Source organism: Alosa alosa, chromosome 22 (genome assembly GCF_017589495.1).
Source record: "Alosa alosa isolate M-15738 ecotype Scorff River chromosome 22, AALO_Geno_1.1, whole genome shotgun sequence".
NCBI lineage: Eukaryota > Metazoa > Chordata > Actinopteri > Clupeiformes > Clupeidae > Alosa > Alosa alosa.
The window spans coordinates 27,122,169-27,145,881 of NC_063210.1; the positions used below are offsets into that span (position 1 = coordinate 27,122,169).

Sequence of the window (23,713 nt, forward strand, 5' to 3'; positions counted from 1 at the left end):
TACAGTAATCTCTTGTGTTCAATTGTAATCTGTTCACTCTTAACACAATGACGGCGCACTTGCTATAGGAACAATGGTTCCATCGCGCGGTATCAGATATAACAACAGGCTGTTCATTTACATAGGTAAACAACCATTTCCACTCGCGAGTGTCTGTCGGGAATCTGGGCGGGGGCTGGTCCTTGTTTTGATTCTTGGACATGGAGGCTTTCCTTCTAGAAGTAGCACCGCTCTCTGGTCGGGCGCAGCGGCATCCTACATCATCTGACTTCTCTGAAATCACAACACTACCGCTCACGGCCACTAGAGGAGCCCCCGAGCCAAATGTTCTATTTTGAGAAGCACCTAAAGCAGTGGTCCCCAAACTTTTTCTTCCGAGGGCCAGCTCACTATGCCTGGCTCTAAGAGAGGGCCAGAGACTCGGAGTATATTAGTAACCATAAATAGCTTAGTGCTGTGAACAACAGCAGTCTACCTTAGTTGAATATTCCATTACATTTAATCATAGGCTACTGCAATTTAATACCATTGTTAGCTGTGTTTATATTGCATATCAGTGTAAAATGTAGCTCAAATGAAATAATACTAATAAAAAATAGCAATCCCAAAAGTATTAGCAGGGAGTCCCAAAAGTGTATTTTATTCAAAATGTGTGAACTCTGAACAAAACATCTGAAATGACCACTTTCACTCACCTGATGAGAACTTTGTGAATTTGTATGAACATTTGAACGAGTGAACAAAAAATAGAAATAATTATCCAGAAAGTCCCAGAAATATGACTTGAATAGAAGTTATATAGTTATTAAAAATTAATTGATAAACTTGATAAGCCCAAGCCTTTGCATGGAATAATTGGCTCAATATTACAAATTTCCCTTTGGGGATCAATAAAGTATCTATCTATCTATCTATCTATCTATCTATCTAACAATATAGGATGTAGGCTATGAATCTGATTGAATTTAGTATTGGCCATTCCCAAAATGCACCAGAATACAGGAAAACACATCAAACAAATTAAACATTTTCTGGGGGAGGACCCAGAGAACACCCCGCAAGCCCCCCCCCCCACAAACACACACACATATACGACAATTAGTGGGGGACCCTTAATACATCTGGGCCCAGGGGGCCGAAAGTTCATAATCCGCCCATGCTAACATTGTTTACAGGTAGGCCTACATTTTATTCAGTTTTCGATGGCAAACGCAAAACAGCGCCAAAACAACCACCAGTGGACAAAAAGAATGTTACATGTGTACTGTTAAGACTCGCCATAGAGAATGAATGGGGGAAATTGCGGAGGTTATAGTTTGACGATGTCGTACTCCCATGCGGGCCGGATGCTATATTCCACGGACGTGTTTTGGGGGGCCACCCAAAATGAGGTGGCGGTCCGTAGTTTGGGGACCACTGGCCTAAAGTCTGCAGAGGTGAAGAGAGCTTCTTGTAGGCTACTGTAGACTGGGGTAAATTCTGTAAAAAACATTTAGCAAAAGTTATTATTGTCTTCAAGTAATCAGCTTGGGGTCGACACACAGACTTTAGCCATTTATTTATGTCCACTTGAAGAAAATGGTACAGGTACACAAATATGAAGAATGCAGACACATACACAGAGAGAGAGAGAGAGAGAGAGAGAGAGAGAGAGACCACCAGACACATACACACACACACACTCACAGACACACACACACACAGAGCGAGAGACCAGACACACACACACACACACTCACAAACACACACACACACACAGAGCGAGAGACCAGACACACACACACACACACAGAGCGAGAGACCAGACACACACACACACTCACACACACACAGAGCGAGAGACCAGACACATACACACTCTCCTCTGGCCTCAGGTCTCTCTGCTCTGCTGCTGTGGTCTCCGAGTGGTCTGCACCCCGCAAGTCCATCTGTGTTCCACACACTTCTTTCTTCATGAACCCAAACCAGCTAAATGGGGTGTGTGTGTGTGTGTGTGTGTGTGTGTGTGTGTGTGTGATAAAAGATGTTGTATTTATATACACCATAACAACAATATGTCTTAAGGTGCTTTGCAGAGGCCATAAAGCGTACAGTTTTTTCTAATTGCCTAATTGGCAAACTATTGGCTGTTTTTGCAAAACTACATACTAATCACAAAACCTTACACCAAATCAGCAAAACATTCCAAATGGTGCTGTCAACATGAAGGGTCCTCCCATCAAAAATGCAGTATACCCACTTAAAAAGCATCACCATCTAAGCATACCCACTTAAAATAGGCAGGAAAGGTATTAACATTTGGGGTTGATCACAGTATACCCACTACATCTAGACTAGACTACACCACAGCAGTAAGGTGCATATATTTCACCAGTCTCACCTTGTTCAAATAAACTAAAAAGCCAATATAAATCTTGGACAAATCAATTGGACAAATTTTACTTCAACTCTTTTCCCTTTTGTTGATAAGAGAAACCACTTTCACTGCCAGTTTGCATACATTTAAACAAACAAACAAACAAACAAACACACACACACACACACGCACACGCACACACACACACACACACACACACACACACAGCATGTGAGCAACAACTACATCATATTTACACAATTTTTTTCCCCAACAATTATTTTTACAATGGTCTGATTTGGAATGGTCTTTGAATCACTGTCTTGCTACCAGTTAGAAAAGTCTGATTCTGATTTGAAGACTGACGATGGGGAATTCGGAAGCGAAAAAATTATGGAAGGTGTAGCAAAACACTAAGTATGGAATACAACCATTTGAAGCCTTTGTATCAGAAGTCATTTAGTGGCCTCTTCCTATTTCCACGCTGTATCTTGCGGAATACCTTTGGTTGCACAGAACCAGCTGCTCTATAATGGGAAATGTCTGGAGAGTAAGAAAATGAAACAAGTTTGAGTAACTTATTAAGTTATTAACTTTCATAACCCACTGTCAACCTTTTTACTTTTTTAACACCTACCTTTAATGTCATGATTACATTGTATTAGTGGTGTGTAAGTCAAGGTGCCTTTCACTTTAGGAAGGAGAGTAACTTGTGTCCTTGTCTGTAGGTTATTATTTGGAAATGAGATGTGTATATGAGGATGCAAGTCAGAATGTTTGCTATTTGATTAGTTAAAGTAAATATTGAAAAACCAAACAACTCGAAGAGAACCTGTCTTGGATCGCAGAAGTGTCATGCAATGTTCATTTCTGGTGAGCACTTGACAAGCAAGCATGATGTGAGCTTACTGATGGCTAGAAGCAGGGGCGGCGCCAGCAGTTAAAAACATTCAGGGCTTAGCCCATAGAGTCTAAACAGCACTGTCAACATGGCTTTTCTAAAATGAATGACAAAATATGGTCACTGTAGTGGCAATAGGAAATAGCATCGTACCATTAGGAGCAGCTATGCTTGGTAACTCTGGTGGTTCTGAAGACTGTGGGTTGAAGTCACCAGCTCCAATCTGAGCCTGCACCATCCCAGTCTGTAGGTGAAACACAAATGTGTGTTACAAAATCCATATAAAAAAAGCATATAAATAATATGGCCTGGTACCTACAAAGGCGAATTTTTGGTATGAATATCTATATATTTTCTGAAAGTACATGTTTTAAAGATTCCATTTCACCCCCCTTTACATATGCACAACTTATTATTTTCACAGCCAAACAATATGAAGTTCAACATTGTGTGCCAATGACAGGCCTAGTACATGATTCCGTACAGAGTTAGTATGGCCTGGTACCTACAAAGGTGAATTTGGTACGAATATCTATATATTTTCTGAAAGTACATGTTATAAGGATTTAATTTCACCCGCCTTTTACATATGCACAACTTATTGTTTTCAGAGCCACACAATTTGAAGTTCAACAATGTGTGTCAATGGCAGGCCTAGTGACTTGGTACAGACTTGGTACAGACTTGGTATGGCCTTTTTGTCCATTTTACCCCCTTTTAAATATGCACAATAAGTTGTTCCATAGCCACACAATTTACAGTTCAATAGTATTGTGTAGGCTATAATGACAGGCCTTGGGTAGGCTATATGAGAAAAAAGTGTATTGAAAAGGGTATAGACAGACTTCCTTTGGTCAAAACATAGATGTTAACCTCCTTCTATCAGCCAAATATCTTCCTGCTATGTCCTTTTATCACTGTGTTACAGGCGATAAACGGGTTTTGATGGTTAAAAGTAAACTTCATTAGTGGTTACATTTTTTCGATTATCAATGAGTGTTTTTCATTTAAAGGTTCGACTTCATGCTTATTCAGTAGACCATTTAGTGTTCTCCACAATCCCAGACTTTCATACTGTGTGCTTGTTTACATGGAAAGCAAAACAGGCTATAGTGGCATACAGTATGTCTTTGTCGGGACATTGTCCCGACCAGGCTGTAACTCCATGTATTTTAAGTAAATGCACAAATATCTGTGTTTAAACAATCATTTATGGAGGCGAGACATGGAAAAACAGTTTTAGAAAGATATATTTGGGCCCACCAGGTAGGGTGTCCCAGAGTTAAATTAACATTGGGGTACCAAAGAGATCTACTTAAAGAGGGGACTGGTGGCCAAGGGGTTTCCTCGGCTCTGATGTATCATCCTTAGGGAGACCTGGGGGAGATCCCCCCGAAAGAAACCTTTGTATATTCGAACATTTTAATGCATCAATTTGGTGCACTTTGAAAAGGTGATTATTTTTATCTATGGATGGAAATATTTATGCTGTAGCCTAAACTATTTTGCTATTTTACGTGCCACAAGCGGTCCGCTATCTGCAGTCTGATTTTGCTCTCTAGATATAAGAACCATGGTAGTGGGGTAGGCTACTCTGTGGCTAAGCAATTTACAAAAATGTAAGTACTGACACAAATAGTTTACATTAAAATACATGGCATGCTTTCCTCGTAATCGGTAAGGTCTGCTGTTTATTGTGCTATAGAGTTTGCCATGTTTTAAGTGAAGAGTTTGTGAGATATTTATTTCACCGAGAGTAATGGGTGCACATAATGCAAAAATGGTTAAATTTCATACAACGTTAACCATTTATCACAGCAACCTGGCGCTAATATGATTGGAAAGCTTAGATTCCACTCGCTCAAGTGATAGGCCGATGCTGTGTGATATCTATGTGACGTGTAGGCCTACCCTGTGAGCAATTTAGTTGAACTTGAAATTTTATGCTGGTAGCTGGTTTTAGCTGGTCTTTGCTGGTTTTCTTCCAGCTCTTGCTGGTCTTTGCTGGTGTAGCTGGTTGGGCCACCAGCTGGATATGCTGGCGTGACCATCTGAGGAAGCTGGTCATGCTGGTGTGACCAGCATGTCTTGTGGGATACAGCTGGTGCAAGATGGTCATGCTGGTGCTTACCATGCATGCATGCTTACCATTGTAAGCTGGGTAAACCAGCTGAAAGTATGTTTTCGCCAGAGTTTTGCTGGTCTAGCTGGTCAACCATCATACGGTGGTCAAACAAGCTGACAAGCTGGTCACCTTAAGCTGGTCAGGCTGTTTTTTTCAGCAGGGATTTGTCATCTAGCCCAGAGTTAGATACTATAAGTTGACACATACCTCCACTTCTCTGTGCAATAACTAGTGATGTTACTCAAGCAAGCTAAACACAATTCACTTGCAGTGGGTTACACAAGTTAGCCAATAGCTTCCTTTAAGCTGCATCTCCCTTAAGGGATGAATATAGAATATCTATCTGTCTTTGTGTGTGTGTGTGTGTGTGTGTGTGTGTGTGTGTGTCTGTGTGTGTGTGTGTGCGTGCGTGTATGTGTGCGTGTCTGTGTATGTGTGTGTGTATGTGTGTGTGTGTGTGCATGTGTGTGTGTGTGCGCATGTGTATGTGTGTGTGTGCGCACGCGTGTGTGTGTGTGTGCGCGTGTCTGTGTATGTGTTCGTGTGTGTGCATGTCTGTCCATCTCCCTCTCGCCTGTCTGGTGGTAGAACTGTCTGCTTCCTACCGCTAGAGGCGAGCCATTGCATGCAAAGTTTTGAGTGTTCCAGTTGGGTGTCTCTGGGTAATCTCTTCCCATCATGCACTAGGACTATGGGCTGAATAAGCAGCACTCTTGCATTCTCACTGGACTAAACTAAAGCTTAAGTAACTAGATTTTAAATTACTTAAATCCAATAGGTTAAACTTTGTGAATTGACCAGTTACATGCAAACACCAACTCTTACAGTGCACACGGAAAGCATTCATAGCGCTTCACTTCTCTCATCCTCTCAAAGGAACTCTGGATGTCATTCATAGTGACCATTGGGTCCTTGGTTACCTGTCTGACATTAAGGGGAGTGTTAATTTATTTTCATTGTGTCCCCTAGGTTATATCTGTGGCCTGAAATGCCTTGTATATGTGAAAATCAAAACTTCTTCCCGAAGCACTTTTGAATTTATTTCCTCAGCATATTAGGTTATATCAGAGTATGATGGCAATTATTATGGCTCGGGGTCAAAGGTCATACGGAATCGATTAATCTGCACTAATTTTTTTTAGTCAGTTATTTTTTCTCAAATTAATTAATCAAAATTAATTAGTTATTTTGACAGCCCTAATAATTTTACATTTATTTCATCATTTACAACTTAAATATAATCACAGCATTATTATCAATAACAACAACAAGTACACAAATCAAGCAGTAATGTGTTAACAAATCAATGTATCCCCGTCCCCTTCCCCTATCATGTTTCAGTGTTCAGTGCATGTGTTTTGGGAGTGTTTCAGTGTTCAGTGCATGTGTTTTGGGAGTGTTTGAAATGTTGTTCACGTCTGTGATAAGTGAACATCATCCTCTACATTTATTCATTTTATCAGACACTTCCAAAGTGACTTACATATGTCAATTATATGACAAGAGATTACATTGTCCCCGGAGCAACTCAGGGTTAATGGCCTTGCTCAAGGGCACAATGGTGGAAGCCGGGAATTGAACCCACAACTTCTTGGGCTCCTTATCCACTAGACTACCACCTCCCATCATATTTTTGAGTGACATGTTCTTGTCCTGGATGTTTGTTTTTGTCTTATGTGGGCCTATGTTATTTTTATTTTTTTATATTTTCTAATACATTGCATCCTCCTTAGTCACCTTCAACATAGCATTAACAGAGAGATATAACTACCACAATTACAGTCCCCTCCAGAATGATTGCCACCCCTGGTAAAGTTGACAAAAAACAGGTATAAAAGCAATCTTTTAATCATTTATTGTAATCTCAAAATGTAAACAATGAGGGGAAAATCCATCCATGAATGGGAGCAAGTATCCTGCGAAAACATCTCATAAAGAAATACATATTTTTAGCAAAAAACAGAAGTGCCAATAAGGGGCATCAATAGTCATAACATCATCATACATCAATAAAGAATAGGCACAGAGCATGATACAATCATTGCACATTATCATCAATCAGTTTATAACCAAGGTTGCATGAGTAAGGATGTGTGTGTCTGTGTGTGTGTTTGTGAGTGAGAGAGAGAGACATCTCTCCTGTGCTGTACATTATGGTATTCACAACAGCAAATGCTTTATAAAAACAAATATTTTTGGTTTCAATATTTCTTACATATGACAAATGCAGACTCAACAGAACATTAAACTAAACAACAGCTATACAAAATCTCAAAATACTTTATTTGAGATTCACCATAAGAAAAGGCCCGAATGTTATTATCGTTCAATAACGTGATGACGTGATGACGTGATGGTGGGATGACTACATTCATCTGTAGTAGCGTGTAGCCCACATGTTCACAGTTCACGTCTTGGAAATCGAATTACTCACCGGAATTCAAAGGTGAGTACATTTCTATCTATGTAAGTGCACATATTTGTTTAAGTGGTTTGTTAAATGGTATATAATGCAACAAATGAGTTATGTCTCTATCTGAAGTAAGATATGTATCGAAAGCATGACTGCTAGCTAACATGCTAACACACTGCTAACACATGGCTTGACTTTAACTAACAGAGCTACCCGGCTTTTTGAGAAAAATACTTGATAACATGACTCTTAACTTTTTATGGGTTTATCAACTTATGTACCGTAAGCATGTCTGCTAATGGAGCTACACATGGAAAACATTTTCACGCTTTTCCGGAAAGGTACTTTGCTACGAATGTCTTTCGCACGTCGTCTGTTGATAAGAGTGGTCTGGAACTCTCTTAGCTGCACCTTAGCAATGTGGACATTGCCTTGTACGTCGAACATAAGGAACTTTTAGTAAAAAGACTCTTAAGGGACAGTTCTGGAACCAAGACTATAAAGGTAAACAACTTTGGTAAGGGTCACCTTTGGAGTCTTCGTAGCTCGCTAAGAGTGAACATTATCGGGAAACCGGCCCCAGTTTTTAAAGGACAGCAGGAACCAGAACTAATGCGCCAACAATATCTCAAAAACAAACACTTGTGATAACTGTATATACACCGTTTGATGCTGCTTTGCATGTACACACTAGACCGTGTGTAATCCTGGCCATTAGACTATTTATGATAGTTTGTTCCAATTTGCCAAAAAGACAAGCAAGCAAAAAGCGTGTTTGCGAGATCTCTAGCCTCTCCTCCCAGTGACAGCACTGTCCCATCTAGAAATGGGAGGAAATGTTGCCTTGTTGTTGTCTCACAAAAACAAGTCAGGTCTTATTTAGAGATTACAATTCTGTCCTGTGTTTCCCAACCCGCTTTTTTTGGAGAAATAAGGAGTAAAGGAATAGATGGACAAAAACTTGAACTTGAAGAGTTGAAATTAAGAAATATAAAGAAATGTTAAAATTTAGCTCAATTATACGTTAAAACAAAGGAAGGATCTCATTTTAAAATGTCCTTTCTTCTCAGTATTTTACATTTTCCTTTCCTCTGGGATTACAAAAAAACCTACAAGGTTGATTTCCTGAGCACTGTATACATTTAAGAAGTTTAAGAATGTAATCTAATCTCTTACCAGCTGAACCTTGCACATACTGTACACTGCAGCTGCTAATCTGCCAAATAATCACAAGTCTCAACTTAAAGTTAAACTTAGATTGCTTCAGCTGCAAAAGACAAACAATGATATGTCTCATGTGTTTTTTTTTACCTTCTTAAAGATGCTGTGGAGAAAGCTCACACGAATCCTGTCCTATCCCGTGTCAGTTGAGTTGTCTCCTGAATTATCACCTCATGACTACGAGCCCCGTACCATACCTAGACGTCTCCCGATGGGCAATTGGATACTCGGTCAAGTAAGACAGGACTTTGAGCAGTTTGTTGATTGAACTGATGAAGTGATGAGAGATGTGTGAATATACTCATAGGACTGGCCCTCACAGGATTGGTCCTACTGGCAGTGGGCTGGGACATAGTTGGAGGGTGTTATAATGTCCTATCCATGTGTCCTTAATAGTAGTTTACTTATTTTGTACTAAATTTACAGTAAATGGTAAATCCACTGAGTTATGAAATCTTTTTTCCTTTTCTTTAGTAATACAAAATACACTTTACATTTACATTGATAGAATACATTTCTCTAGGAGTATAGAGTTATAAGCTGCCCTGAAGACTGTGTTTTGATGTAGTGTGTAATGAATGCTCTGTTTTCATTTTGACTGCTTTGTGAGATTAGATTAGATTAGACAACTTTATTGTCATTGTTCAGAGTACAAGTAGAAAGACAACAAAATACAGTTTGCGTCCAACCAGTCTAAGTGCAAAAAAAGTAGAAAAGTGCAATGTGATATATAGGGCTGTATTTTGGGCACCTGCGCATGGCGTAAAGTTCGTTTTTCACCCAGCAAAAGTTGAATTCGGTATTTTTTTGCGTTTATTTTTTTTAAACATAAGCCCAGGGTGTGGCAATTAACAACCTAGGGAGGGTCCTAAGCGTTGTCTAAAAATCGCTATCATACACCACCTAAACCTGGTCAGAAGTCAATGGCGAGTTGTTCATATGCTATTTTAAGAGCGCATGTCAACAGTCATATTGGCAGGTGCACGCACCATCCTTCTATCATTCATGAGCGATACCAAAGCGCGTCCATGCAAAGCATTACAAATTGCACGATTACAATGGGAAACATAATTAGAATAAAGATATTACGAAATACTGTAGATCTCATAATGAGTAGTTATTCACCATCATTTGCAAATTGGTAATGGCGGTTAAAAGTGATTAGGGGAGAGGCGAGAGACACGTATGGAGCACAGCTGAAGACGCACTGTCACGAGATATAAGCAACTCCTCTGCAGGATAAATGTTGTTTTATTCAGTCATTTAATATTAGGGTAATGTTGAGCCTATGTTTTCGGTGGTAACCCATTGTCAGTCAATAGTGAAAGTAACTGCATGTAACTGTCTTGTCGTTGACTGACTCCTTGGTGAAGTTAGTTTCACTTTGCCAATGAGTTTAAATAATAGACGACTGCAAATGCGTGAAGGTTATGCTAGGTTTTAGTAAAGCATGGTTTACTAAAAAAGCTGGGGCTTGTTCTGGGAGAGGCCCAGTATGCTGAAGCGTGATGGTCTCCACCCAAACCAACATGGAGCCAGGCTACTCTCTGACAACATAAGCGTCCACACTGAGACATTGACATTCTGTAGAAAATATTACAGATTCCGCCCCAGGTATTGATTCGAATGGCATTATACATGTGGATGGGTCTGAGAATGTTTTCTGCAGGGTAACATACAATACTACTACCATAGATCAAGCTGTGTCATGCAATAGCATGACTTATGCTTATAGTTCTATTCCAGCGTTGATTTCTACCCAGCGATAGTAGTAAAAGAAAGACAAATTTAAAACTAGAAACCTAACAAATATTCTTTCCATACCTCAGCATATTCCTCAAAAGCCAGAGGCATTTTCAGCTAACATGGGTTTACTAAATATAGGTGCACTTACTACCAAAACCTTTGCAATCAATGATTTTATTAGTGAAAAAATTGGATTTTCTGTTTCTTGTTGAAACCTGGTTGACTTCAGACAGCGAAGCTGTTCTTGTTGAGACTTGTCCCCAAATTATAATTTCTTCCACTCAATTAGACAAGGCAAAAGCGAGGTGGTGGAATTGCCTCCATTCTCTCAAACAAATATAGTTGCACACGAGTCAACTTTGGTGAATTAAGCTTCCTTTGAGTATATTGCCCTCACTCTGAAGGCTGACCCAGTTGTACTTCTATTAACCTTATACGCCCTCCTAAACTATGGACTGGCTTTCTCGACCAGTTTTCTGAACTTATGTCGCTCATCATCACTAGCTATGATGGATAATTGTAAATGGTGACTTCAATATTCATGTCAATAAGACAACTGATGCTAAAGCCAGTAAGTTCCTTAATGTGTTGGACAGTTTAGAGCTAAAGCAGCATGTTACAGGACCCACCCACAACCTTGGCAACACCCTCGATCTAGTCATTTCAGAGGGATAGAAGTCACAGACTTATCAGTAAATGATATAAATATGTCTGATCATCATTGTGTATCTTTTAATATTGTACTACATACTCCAAAAATTCATCGAAATTGCAATCAAATGCGACTCTTGGACATTAAGAGCAGAACAGCAGTTCATAGCTCTTATAGACTCCATAAATTTAGATATTTTACATCATCCCATTGATCAAATGGTAGAGGCTCTTAATCGTGAATTAGGCTCTGCTTGACAGAGTGGCACCCTTAAAAGACTAAAAAAAGGCCCTGTAGCAAACTGACACCTTGGATGAGCGAAAATATCCATGATCTAAAAAGATCATGTAGGAAAGCTGAGAACATGGAGAAAAACTAAGTTACAGGTTCACCGTGCCATTCTAAAAAGAAAAAATTGCAAATTATAATAGAGCTATTCGGAATGAGAGGAGGAACCACTTCTCTAAGGTAATTGCTGAAAACAGTAGAAACTCTAGGGTGTTGTTCTCTACCATTGATAGGCTATTGCATCAAACACCTTTTGACACACTCAGTCAGGCATCCTCTCTAAGATCGCGAAGAATTTGCAGACTTCTTCAAAACAAAGTCATTTCTATAAGGGAGGCTATTGGTAACACAAGTAATATGTTTGATAGTACACCCAAAAACAGCCCCCAAAATTAAGGTCCTTTAGCACTATTACTCAATCTGAGCTTGGTAAAATTATAACTCAAACCGGCTCTTCAACATGTGTTTTTAGATCCAATCCCTACTACATTCCTCAAAAAAGTATATGAAGGCTTAGCTCCTTTTTTTCTCTCAAGGTAATAAATACCTCATTAGAAACAGGTATATTTCCAACTGCTTTTAAAACCGCTGTTGTGAAACCTTTACTTAAAAGTCAAAACTTGACCATACCAATCTGAGCAACTACAGGCCTATATCAAATCTATCGTTTTTGAGCAAAGTACTTGAAAAAGTTGTTTGCAATCAGTTAAATACCTTCCTCAACGAAAACAGTATCCTTGAAAAATTCCAATCAGGTTTTAGATCAAATCACAGCACAGAAACGGCTCTAGTAAAGATAGTCAATGATCTCAGACTAGCTACCGACTCAAACAAAGTCTCAATCCTTATTCTTCTGGATTTGAGTGCGCATTTGACACCATTGATCATAGCATCCTAATTCCGCCTTGCAAAGTGGGTGGGTCTCTCTGATAATGCTCTAAACTGGTTTCAAACCTACATTACTGGCAGAGATTTTTTATATCAGTCTAGGAGATCATGTATCTGAAAAACATGACTTGCCTTTTGGTGTGGCCCAGGGGAGCTGCCTTGGTCCCCTGCTATTTTCTCTATATATGCTCCCATTGGGAAGCGTCATAAGTCAGCATAATGTAAACTTCCACAGCTCACCCAGATGATACCCAATTGTATCTTTCTGTGGAGCCAACTAACAGATGGCCTTTGCTCCCTCACTGCATGCCTAACCTCCATTAATCAGTGGATGAGCAAAAACTTTTTGAAACTAAATGATGACAAAACAGAGGTACTTCTGGTTGGACCAAAACTAAAGCGAGATATTATTCTTAGTAATCTGGGGAACTTGGCACACCAGGTCAAACCAAAAGTAACAAGCCTCGGTGTCATCTTAGATGCAGAGTTAAGTTTTAAGCCCCATATCAGTAAAGTTACTCAGACAGCCTATTTCCACTTGAGAAACATTGCCAAAGTCGGCCCTTTTTTAACTCAACAAGATGCAGAAAAGCTAATTCACGCCTTTATCACTAGCAGGTTAGACTACTGCAATGCACTTTTCACTGGTCTTCCCAAAAACATCTAAAGAAATTGGCACTCATACAGAACTCTGCGGCTAGACTTTTTAACTAAGACTAAGAAGAGAGAACACATCACCCCTGTGTTGGCTGAACTGCACTGGCTCCTATTTCCTATAGAATTGATTTTAAGGTTATGTTAATTACTTACAAAGCTCTGAATGGCATAGCACCTTCATATATCTCTGAGCTTTTAATATCTTATCAACCACAAAGGAAACTTAGATCATCAATTCTAATCTTTTAATGCATTACCCAAAGTGCTCCACAAACAAAGTGGAGAAGCTGCGTTTATCCATTATGCCCCCAAACTATGGAACACCCTGCCTCTGTACATCAAGCAGGCGGAGTTCAGTAAATATTTTTAAAAGATCTGAAAACATACCTGTACAGGAAAGCTTTTAGTTAACTCATCTTATCCTGTAGACTACATTTTCAGATTATTTTACATCTGCTACTATTGGGGCCCAGCCAGCCAGAAGCGGATGGGCTCCCCTATTAAGTCAGGTTCTGCTCAAGGTTTCTTCCTGGAATATGGGAGTTTTTCCTTGCCACAGTTGCCATATGGCGTGCTTGTGGGGGTAAGAGGGTTAAGGCTGCCAGTCTTATGGCGTCATTTTCTATATTTTTGATATGTTGCTGAGTATAACATAAACAGCAAAGAAAAGTGATTGATAATGACTGACTGACTATTATTGTGTTACATGTTTCAAATGTAAAGCACTTTGAGCTGCATTCTGTGTATGAAAGGTGCTATACAAATAAAGCTTTATTATTATTATTATTATTATTAAGAATGACTATTCCATACGGTCTCGCAAGCAGCCTCCTTCAAATGCGCCTTTGAATGCCAAAATACCGATGCATTTATTTGACATATTGCGCGTTGCGCCGTTAAAGGGAATGACAGATGTCATTCTCATTGGTTTAAATGATGTTACACCCCAAACACACCCATATGACTGATTAAAAAACCTAGGAACACCTTGTTGCGCCATGCGCTTCACTTTTGATAACAAAACCCCTCCCAATGTGAACTGGACATCCTATTAAATTTGAATAGACTTTTGACGAGTGACGATGCGCTTTAGAATGTCATGATAGGGCCCATACTGTATAAAGTATAGATATGAGGTGCATAGACAGGACAGGATATATAGACCTCTCCAGAATAAGTCCCGCCTCCGTAACTTCCGTATCCATCCAACTTCCGGGCGTCGATTGTCTATGGGAAATAACATGGCGTTTCGAAATATCATACCGGTAAAACATCTGTAGGTAGCGAAGTAGAAAAAGCTGGTGGGCAGATTGGCCTACACACTTCTGCCGTCTAGTTTCCACTGGATTTTTTGATTGTCGGTGCCGTAGATGGCAGAAGTGTGTAGGCCAATTTGCCCAGCAGCTTTTTCTACTTTGTCACCTACAGAGTTTGACAGGTACAATCTTTCAAAACGCCATGTTATTTCCCATAGACATTTGACGACCGAAGGTTGGATGGATACGGAAGTTAGGAGGCGGGACTTATTCTGGAGAGGTCTATATTGCAGTGTAGACAGTTGGTTTACAGAAGGTGGTTTACGTAATATAAATTAAATATAAATATGTGCAGTGTATTAGCAGTAACCTTATAAGAGCAGAATAAATATAGCCATGTAATATGAACAACATGTACAGATATGTGCAGTGTAGTAGCAGTAACATTATAAGTAAGAATAATATAGATATATGCCGTGTATTAACTATAAACTTTTACCGAGACGATCTGAAGACAGTGCTTGATTTGGAGCACAGGTACAACTGTTTTGAGGCATTAGTTTGATTTTGCAAGAACTTTCAGAGGTTTTCTGAATGTAGTTTGAAAATGGGGTTTTGAGTTTATAATTTTATAATACACACTAAAACACTGTTAAGAGAACATTGTGCTAAACCGTGTGGACAGTGGGCTGGGTTCTCAGCTGGGTTCCTCCCCCTACTAACAGTGGGCTGGGTTTTCAGCTGGTGGGTGTTTCCATAATGTCCTATTCATGTGTCCTTCAGAGTATAGCTTAATTGTTTTTCACTGAATTTACAGTAAACCCGGTGAGTGTAGTTTGTAGTTTGTAATGGGGTTGAGTTTACAATTTTACAATACACACTAAAACACTGTTAAGGGAATTATAATTGCGCTAAACCATATTTCTCTTTTAGGTGTGGAGGAGATGGAGAAGACCTGACTGAACATGAGTGTGGCGCAGAGTTTACTGTTGGGAGATCAGGAAATAAACACTTTTGATGTAGTGTGCAATGACTGCTCCATAGTGTTTTCATTTTACAGTTTTTCAACTGCTTACTTACACACTAAATTTTAGCTTGTCGCTACGACAGAGTATTAGGGCCACACATGAAGAAAAAAATATTTTTGCCACGACGAGATTAAACTCGACATGTCGACTCGACTTAAAGTGTGTCTATAAAGAGTGTTTTTCATCTAAAGGTTCGACTTCATGCTTATTCGGTAGCCTTGACTATAAGGAACCATATGTAAGATTGTGGCCAAAACTGGTACTGCAATCACTTTCAAATTACTTGTAGAGAGATGTATCCCCTCCCCTCTGACTCGAGGTTGCCAACCCGGATGCCGAAACACTACTGACCTGTGATTAGTAGATAGGTGGAGGGTGGCGCATCAGGCCAAAACACAACATGACATGACAAAACACAACATCAACATCAGTTGAGGGCTGCAACTTAATATTTGAAATGAATTCTTTGTGAATACGGCCCCAGATCTTCTAACATAATACATGTAAATGAATATCACATTTTCTAAACATGGTAACGGGAGTACATACCTGAAGAAATCAAAACAAGAGCAGATGTGTTTTTTCTCCATATATAAACAGTATCCTATACAAAGAAGAAAGAAGCTGAAGCATAGGCTATCCGTACTATCCTGTGGGGTGTACTACGAATCTCGATTAGTGGGTTAGCGAGGTATGTTGCGCTCAAAGCCAGGCTATGCTGTGACACGAAAGTGGATCTGTTTTAGTGTCGCTATATCACCATGGTATCTTATGCTGTCAACCAAACCTGGACGGGAGGAGGTTATGTGCTAAATTATAGCTCAAATTGTGTAATCTACCGCACACTGACCAATCAATTGTCTTAAAAAACAAAGTAATCTCACGTGTAGGATTCTGTCATATATCTTACAGGTGGAGCTCCGCCTCTACTAACATTTTGGATCTTGAATGCGGTTTAATAGTGTTGTGCGTGCAAATATCCACCTATGGACGTGCATACCATACAACAACTGATGACAATTGATTTATTTGATGTTATAGGTTAGACACAAAAAATGGCCGCAGTGTAGATTAAGCTATCGCTCATGAATGCGGAAGTAATTGTTTTTGAATAGAGGCGGTCTTGTGCGTCTCCACGTTTCAGGATTGGCCAACGTCATCCCAACACCGAGAACGCGCACAGATCTGAGCTGAAAGCCTAGTTTGACAAATATATCACATAACTGCAATCTTGGTATCACTTAACGTATACCCCTGAGTCAAGGCCTCGATATGTATGCATAGCCTAGATATGTCTATGTGCTTCGTAGTATACCCCACAGCATGAAGACAAAATGGCGAGCGCTAACAACACACAGCAAAACAACGTGGTTAGGGACTGTACGATATTTACCGGGGAGGGCCGAGGAAAATATTTTTTCCTGATCCATGATATTTTTTTTCCCTGATCAATGATGCGTTTTCGATATTAGGTATAAAAGGTTTGTAGGCCAAAACATGATTCACGTCTCTTTGACAGAGTGGGCGAGTCCAAAAAGTCGCAACCCTACCTGAATCTCCCACAACCCCCTAATATCTTGCGCTGTTGACCCACTAGCTGATCTGGCGTGGCTGACCGGGGCACAGCCACAGTATGCGCAGGTAGCTTTCCCACCCACTTCAGCCTCAAATTCCTCACACTGTCCACAGGAGAGGCATGTGTAACGGGTACCGCAGTAGCGGCACCGTGCTAGCAGATAGTAGCTCCTGAAAATCAGGAAAGAAGGATGAGACAGGGCAACAGCTTCTTGATATGTTCGAAGTCTCTGGAGTTATATTTATTTCACATTTTCTTTCAGTAAGTGCATTTGTTTCATTAATCATCTGTTAAATCCATGTTCACATTAGAATGAGTTCCAACTGCAATTTTCATACAAAATCCCATAGCAATATATTCTATACAGTATTAAACACATGTTCTTATTCCTTTGTCTCTCTCTTTTACATTGTGCTTAATATCAAATACATAAATCATGGTCTAATTAACCCAATAGCAAATCTAAATACATTCATTGGCTTTTTTTTAAGATCAGGATGTGACAATACATGTCATGAAAGTACTAATTTAACGCCCGGCTGAATCAAATGCTCAGAGCCACTATTGACAACTTCATGTTCAGTTAACTTCATACGTGTAATGGCCACATTAACTACTGACCATCTTAACATAAACTCACATACACTTTTGCACGTTGGCTTAACAAAAGGCTTGAACATTAACCACAAGGCACATATTTATTTTCATGAACAAAGTGGGAGAACACGATGGCATACGATAGCAATCCATTACTATTAAAAGTGAATGCATCAGCGTCCTTTGCTAGCTCAATCGTTTAGAATTAGCATTTCCGTTTCAGGATATCAAACATAGACAAAACCACCTTCTTATCACAAAACTACTTAGCCAGAGTAGTTAGCTAACATTCTAACATGGTTTCATACTATTTTAGTGTTGTGTAACACTTTACCAACCTGAAAATCAGGAAAAAAGAAGGATGAGACAGGGCAACAGCTTCTTGATCGTTCAAGTCTCTGGAGTTATGAGAATTTTCAAACTTGCGCACAGGGAAATCGCTACTGCAGGTCTGCCCCCTGCTGGTATGGAACTAGTACGACAAGTCCATTTTACAAAGGAAATCACCCTTTTTAAATGCATACATTTTACATGTATTTTAAGCAACCCTTGTTACTTCAAAATAGAACATTACCTTGTATTCACAGGAAAATATATTTAAAGTAAATTACAATTCACAAAACAAAGGTAACCTTTTTGTGGACGTCACACACTCCCCGGCAAAAAGAAATGGGTCCCACCATTTACCAATCTTTTCTAAACTCTGAACTGGTCTAAATTCTGTGTTCTCTTTACTTATCTAACAAGTGACTAGAAATGGTAGCATGTATGGGTGTGGTGTGAATGGGTAAGGCATGTATGTAAATGAGGGATTAGGGGTGGCATATGGGATGAGTGGGTATGTGGGTGTGGTGTATGGGACAAGTGAGTGTAGGGGCAGGGGTGCATTAGGTAAGTTATAGCGGGTGATGGAATGTTTGTGTGCTGCTGGTTAACTGCAGCTTGTGTTGTCAGTATGGGCTGACCCAGGTTCTCATATGTAAAGATTTGTCTAGGGCGTCTGTCTCCGACTTGACCTCCTGGCCTCTGTCTGGTCATCTGACAACGGATGGACCTGGTGCTGTTCCTCATGGATAAGCTCTATGTTTCTCCTGATATCCAGCTTCCTCTTCAGGTTCAGCAACAATAGAGGGACCTTCATCCAGTCTTGGCTCCTCTCTCTGTTCTCTTTCAGGTCTCAGGTTTGTTTCAGGTAAGTATTCAGGTAAGTACTCTGTTATTACTCTATCTTATCTCCCTACAGGTACTGGAGCTGGGCAACTTGAACTGATGATTGGCTGTTGGTGGAGGGGTACAGCAGGTGTCTCCTGCGTCCTTTCTACTGGCACCCTCAGCCAATACCGGTTACAGTCTGAGTCTCCATCGGAGTCCAAATCTGAATCTGACTCTTCCGCTGGGTTTGCAGATCGGGTTCTGGTGCGTTGCATACGGCCTTGGCTTCTCTGTGTTCTTTTCTCAGTGACAGACTTGACAGGGCATGGGGGGATAATTCACGGATTGGGTTAAATGCAGAGACCAAATTTCCCTCACGGGATCAAAAGAGTATATATACTTATACTTATACACACACACACACACACACCAGCTCCAGCATGTAGAACACACACTCACACACACACACCAGCTCCAGCATGTAGAACACACACACACAGACCCCCCACACACACACACACCAGCTCCAGCATGTAGAACACAGCACTCACACACACTCACACACACATACACCAGCTCCAGCATGTACAACACAGAACACACACACACATACTATACTGATATACTTTCTCCAGTTCATCCAGCCGTCTGGCGACACCACTTTTAGCTCCAGCCTAGCATAGGTGGTGGTCATGCACTCCTTTTGCAAACTGTCAAAAAAAAAGCTCACCGAAAAAGAAGGGTTCACTGGCCTGTTCTTTTTCTTTAGTCAGTTTTTTTGGCAGTTTGCAAACGGAGTGCATTACCACCGCCATCTGCTGGACTGAGGTGTAATGGCAAGTGTACCATGTAGCCTCGGTCTGGCCACAGGGTGGATAAGGCGAATTGACAGTCAGTTTTGTAATGCTTCACATTACACTTACTGGATTAGTATCAGTTGCTAACATTAGCATTAGCTTGTCTAGGCTTGTCTGGAATTATCATCAATAAATGGGGCGATTGCTCTGGACTAATAAAATCAAGCAGAGTAAAAATATGTGTTTTATCTTAAAGTGTAATTCTGGAGAAAATTGAACGCATTGTCATTTTTTTCTGCATGAAAAAGGTCGTCCAAAGGATCAGTAGGCCTACAGAGTGTGCCAGCTTCAGAGCTAACAGCCCAAATTCGATTGTTCAAGGACTGAAAAACAATTGCTTTAGCTCACGCGCCCTTTCTCCTCCACACTACAGGTGTAGCAATAGCGCTGAATTTTTTTTTTTTTAAGTACATTTTTTTAGGCTTTTTATGCCTTTGATGATAGGACAGTGGAGAGGGACAGGAAGTGAATAGGAGAGAGAGCAGGGGTGGGATCAGGAAAGGACCACGGGGTTGGAAACTAACCCGGGTCGCCGGCGTACGGTGCAGGTGCCCCAGCCAGTTGCGCCACAGCTGGGGCAATAGTGCTGAATGTCCTGCCCTCATTCCCAAAAAGGTTGGAGACCCCTGCCCTGGTGCAAATAGCTTCAGGTGTGTATGTGTGTGTGTGCGATTTATATACCTCCCTCTCTCCATCCCTCTCTTCCCTCAATTAACATATCTATCTCATCTCCCTCTCTCCCTCCCTCTCTTCCCTCAATTAACATATCTATCTCATCTCCATCTCTCCCTCCCTCTCTTTCTCCCTCCATCCTCTCCCCCTCTACCCCGCCTCTCCCTCCCTACCTCCCTCTCTTTCTACATGGCTGTTGTAGTGTGGAGACCCCCCAGTGGCCCCCTCTCTTGTGGACACTCTCTCTCTCTCTCCCTCTTTCTCTCTGTCTCTCCTTCTCTCTCTCTTTCTCCCTCTCTCTCTCTCCCTCCCTCTCTCTCTGTCTCTCTCTCCCTCTCTTTCTCCCTTTCTTTCTCTCTTTCTTTCGCTCTCTCTCTACCTCTTTCTTTCTCTCTCTCTGTCTCCCTCTCTGTCTCTCTCTTTCTCCCCCCTCTCTGTCTCCCCTTAGTCTCTGCACTGGGGTAGATATTCTCCATGTCTGGATTTCTGTGATGGCTGGACTTATTGTGATATAAAGTAAATTCACAATTAAATAACCTTTTTTACTTTTCTGTATTTGCTTGCTTTTGGTTTTTTATTTAATATATACAGAAACAACATTTTTCATGTTACATTTGTACAAATGAGTAAACGTGTGATGTCTGATGTTTCTTTACATAAATTCACTATCATTCTAAGATGAGGCTCTTCTCTCTACATTGTGTGCGACCACACACACACACAGTCTGAGGTGCATATTAAGCCCTGTTGTATTCATAACCTTTAGCATGTTTATTCCACCTTTTTATTTGTAAATTATTCAACACTATCTCAGCACTAAACAAAAGTTGTTTTCCCTTCTTTTGTCCTGTGGGTGTCTGCCAGTAGGAGGTGCCAGAGTAGCATCCAGGTAGAGAGGGGATCCAGAGCACCTCAGAGGTCTGTAACAACACCCTTAAAGGGCTTGGCGGAGGTCTAGAGTAGTACTCAGGTCTACTCAGGTATAAAATAGTACCCAGGCCTAGAGCCAGAGGAGTACTCAGGTCTAAAATAGTACTCAGGTCTAGAGTACACAGATCTAGATTATGCATGTCTAAAATAGTATTTAGTACTACTCAGGTCTAGAGTAGTACGCAGGTCTAGAGCTAGAGTTACTCAGGTCTAAAATAGTGTGCAGATCTAGAATAGTACTCAGGTCTAAAATAGTGCACAGGTCTAGAGTAGTACGTAGGTATAGAGTAGACCTCAGGTCTAGAGTAGAGTAGTACGCAGGTCTAGAGTAATATGCAGGTCTAGAGTAGAGTAGTACGCAGGTTTAGAGTAGTATGCAGGTCTAGAGTAGTATGCAGGTCTAGAGCAGTACTCAGGTCTAGAGTAGTACTCAGGTCTAGAGTAGTACGCAGGTCTAGAGCAGTACTCAGGTCTAGAGTAGTACTCAGGTCTAGAGCAGTACGCAGGTCTTCTTGTCCTTAAAGGGGTTGGCGGAGGTGGCGATGCCTGTGATCAGCGGGTCGGAGCGGATGTGCTCCTGGCAGTACTGCACCAGCTGAGCCGCTGCCACCGAGATCTAAAGGGTGAGAGGCAATAACCAATCAGATTCACTCTCTTACGGCAATAACCAATCACATTCACTCTCTTATGGCAATAACCAATCACATTCACTCTCTTACTAAGATTACCCTCTCTTACTAAGATCATTTTAATTTAGTTACGCATCATAATCAATTAAAGTCTCTCTCAGATTAAACATCCACATTCACGCCTTTATAGCCCATAGCCAATCAGATATGTACACTCACTAGGAATAACAAACTAAATCCTGATTCTTACAGATAACAAATCAACATACATTTTTTTTACCCAGTAAATGCTCTTCCCCTCGTGTTTCTCAGGTGGTCAGTGTCACCAGTCAATCAGTCAAGAAACAAGAAAATGTGTTTTCCACACGCACGACACTGACCTTGACCCGGTCCATGTTGGCTTCAACTCTGAGCTGCTCCACTGCTTTTCTCGCCTGGAGCACGTTGTTCCCACTACACACCTTCCCTTCCATCGCTCTCTCTCACACACACACACACTGCAGGCAAGGTCACACACACACACACACACACACACACACACACACACACTGCAGGCAAGGTCACACACACACACACACACACACACACACACACTGCAGGCAAGGTCACACACACAAGACGGCAAGACATACACTGTTTTCCAGGCTCAGTGGTTTTACACACACACACTCATCTCACACACAACCTTCAGCGTTGGTGTCTGTGCTGATGAAAGAGAAAGTTGTGTTAATTTACCTGCATTGCAATGTGCGTGCGTGCGTGTGTGTGTGTTGCTCGTACCTCTGGGTTCAGTTCACCTGCAGATGTCCATGCAGTTCAAATGGTGAGACCAGGCGGAACATTCACACACACCAGCTTAGCATTGGGCATGGACGAGGGGGTCAGGGTCCTATTTAACCTCTCTCTCTCACTCACACACACACACACACACGTGCACCCAGACACCCCATGAGGTGGAGTCCAGATGAAAGTGTGTGTGAAGTTGTTCTTAAAAGGGTTCACACACAGGGCTGCAAATGTCATTGCTACATCACACACACACACTGAGGATAAAAGCATGTGTGGGGGCAAACCCATCTCAACTTTTCTCCTTTTGTGGGTATTAATCATCTGAAAGACATCCCTCCTAAATGTCACAGGTAAAGGACCTGGCAGAGGTTTGAGCTGCTGAATGTGTGTTTTACTGAATGAGTGTTTTACTAGCCCAAGACCTTTAGCACCAGAGAAGCACAGGGCACCTCCACGCCCTCCTCCTCCCTCCAGAAGGATGTCTTAAGCAGCAGCAACCTCTTAGTTCATATTCTCAGCAGACGGCATATAGCATGGAATGTGCAGCGGAAAATACTGATGGCAGCTGCAGTGGGCAATATGATTGTATTGCATGATATTCTCAGGGTCCCTGCAATAGAAATGGTACTGACAGTAGTTTTGAGAACATGCCGGGACCCAGTAAGCCCATGACATTCTCTATTCCTGTATTGACAAGTAATAGAAGACTAGTGCTTCGAGCTTACAGGGCAAACCAGTCAAATCTCCTACCCGTACCACAACCACCTCAGATTTCCCCGTGGATCATATTTCCCCAACACTTACAGCAAAACTAGCACTCCTAAATATCAGATCTCTTTCAAACAAATCATTCTTAATAAATGATCTGATTTGCACACACAACCTTGATTTCTTACTTTTAACTGAGACATGGTTAGATCAAGCAAACAGTGTTACTACTCTCATCGAATCAGCTCCCCCAAATTTCAGCTTTTTGAGTG

General features: G+C 41.0%; 1 protein-coding gene and 1 long non-coding RNA gene across 4 annotated transcripts; both read right to left on the reverse strand.

Moving 5' to 3' along the window:
- Nucleotides 1–1,272: 1,272 nt before the first annotated feature.
- Nucleotides 1,273–9,783, reverse strand: LOC125287629. Of its 2 annotated transcripts, none has more exons than XR_007192387.1 (3): nucleotides 9,107–9,783; nucleotides 3,411–3,501; nucleotides 1,273–1,479 (listed from the first exon to the last, which is right to left on the reverse strand). It is a non-coding gene; the product is annotated as an uncharacterized LOC125287629 (long non-coding RNA). The 2 variants fall into 2 exon arrangements; XR_007192388.1 differs by lacking the exon at nucleotides 1,273–1,479 and adding an exon at nucleotides 2,604–2,899.
- An 11,927-nt stretch (nucleotides 9,784–21,710) lies between these two features.
- LOC125287481 (guanine nucleotide-binding protein G(I)/G(S)/G(O) subunit gamma-12-like) lies at nucleotides 21,711–22,801 on the reverse strand. 2 transcript variants are annotated; one of them, XM_048233342.1, is made up of 3 exons: nucleotides 22,725–22,801; nucleotides 22,325–22,644; nucleotides 21,711–21,931 (listed from the first exon to the last, which is right to left on the reverse strand). In XM_048233342.1, the coding sequence occupies exons 2-3, from the start codon at nucleotides 22,415–22,417 to the stop codon at nucleotides 21,806–21,808; spliced, it is 219 nt and encodes a 72-aa protein (XP_048089299.1). In that variant the 5' UTR covers nucleotides 22,418–22,644; nucleotides 22,725–22,801; the 3' UTR covers nucleotides 21,711–21,805. The 2 variants fall into 2 exon arrangements, with proteins under 2 accessions (XP_048089299.1, XP_048089298.1); XM_048233341.1 differs by having other exon boundaries at nucleotides 22,325–22,649.
- Nucleotides 22,802–23,713: the final 912 nt, after the last annotated feature.

Excerpts from the sequence above, each read along its gene's own strand:
- LOC125287481 (XM_048233342.1), bottom strand. The coding sequence starts at position 22,417 with ATGGAAGGGAAGGTGTGTAGTGGGAACAACGTGCTCCAGGCGAGAAAA. Across the intron at positions 21,932-22,324 it reads CCAACATGGACCGGGTCAAG|ATCTCGGTGGCAGCGGCTCA; the intron begins GTCAGTGTCGTG and ends CTCACCCTTTAG.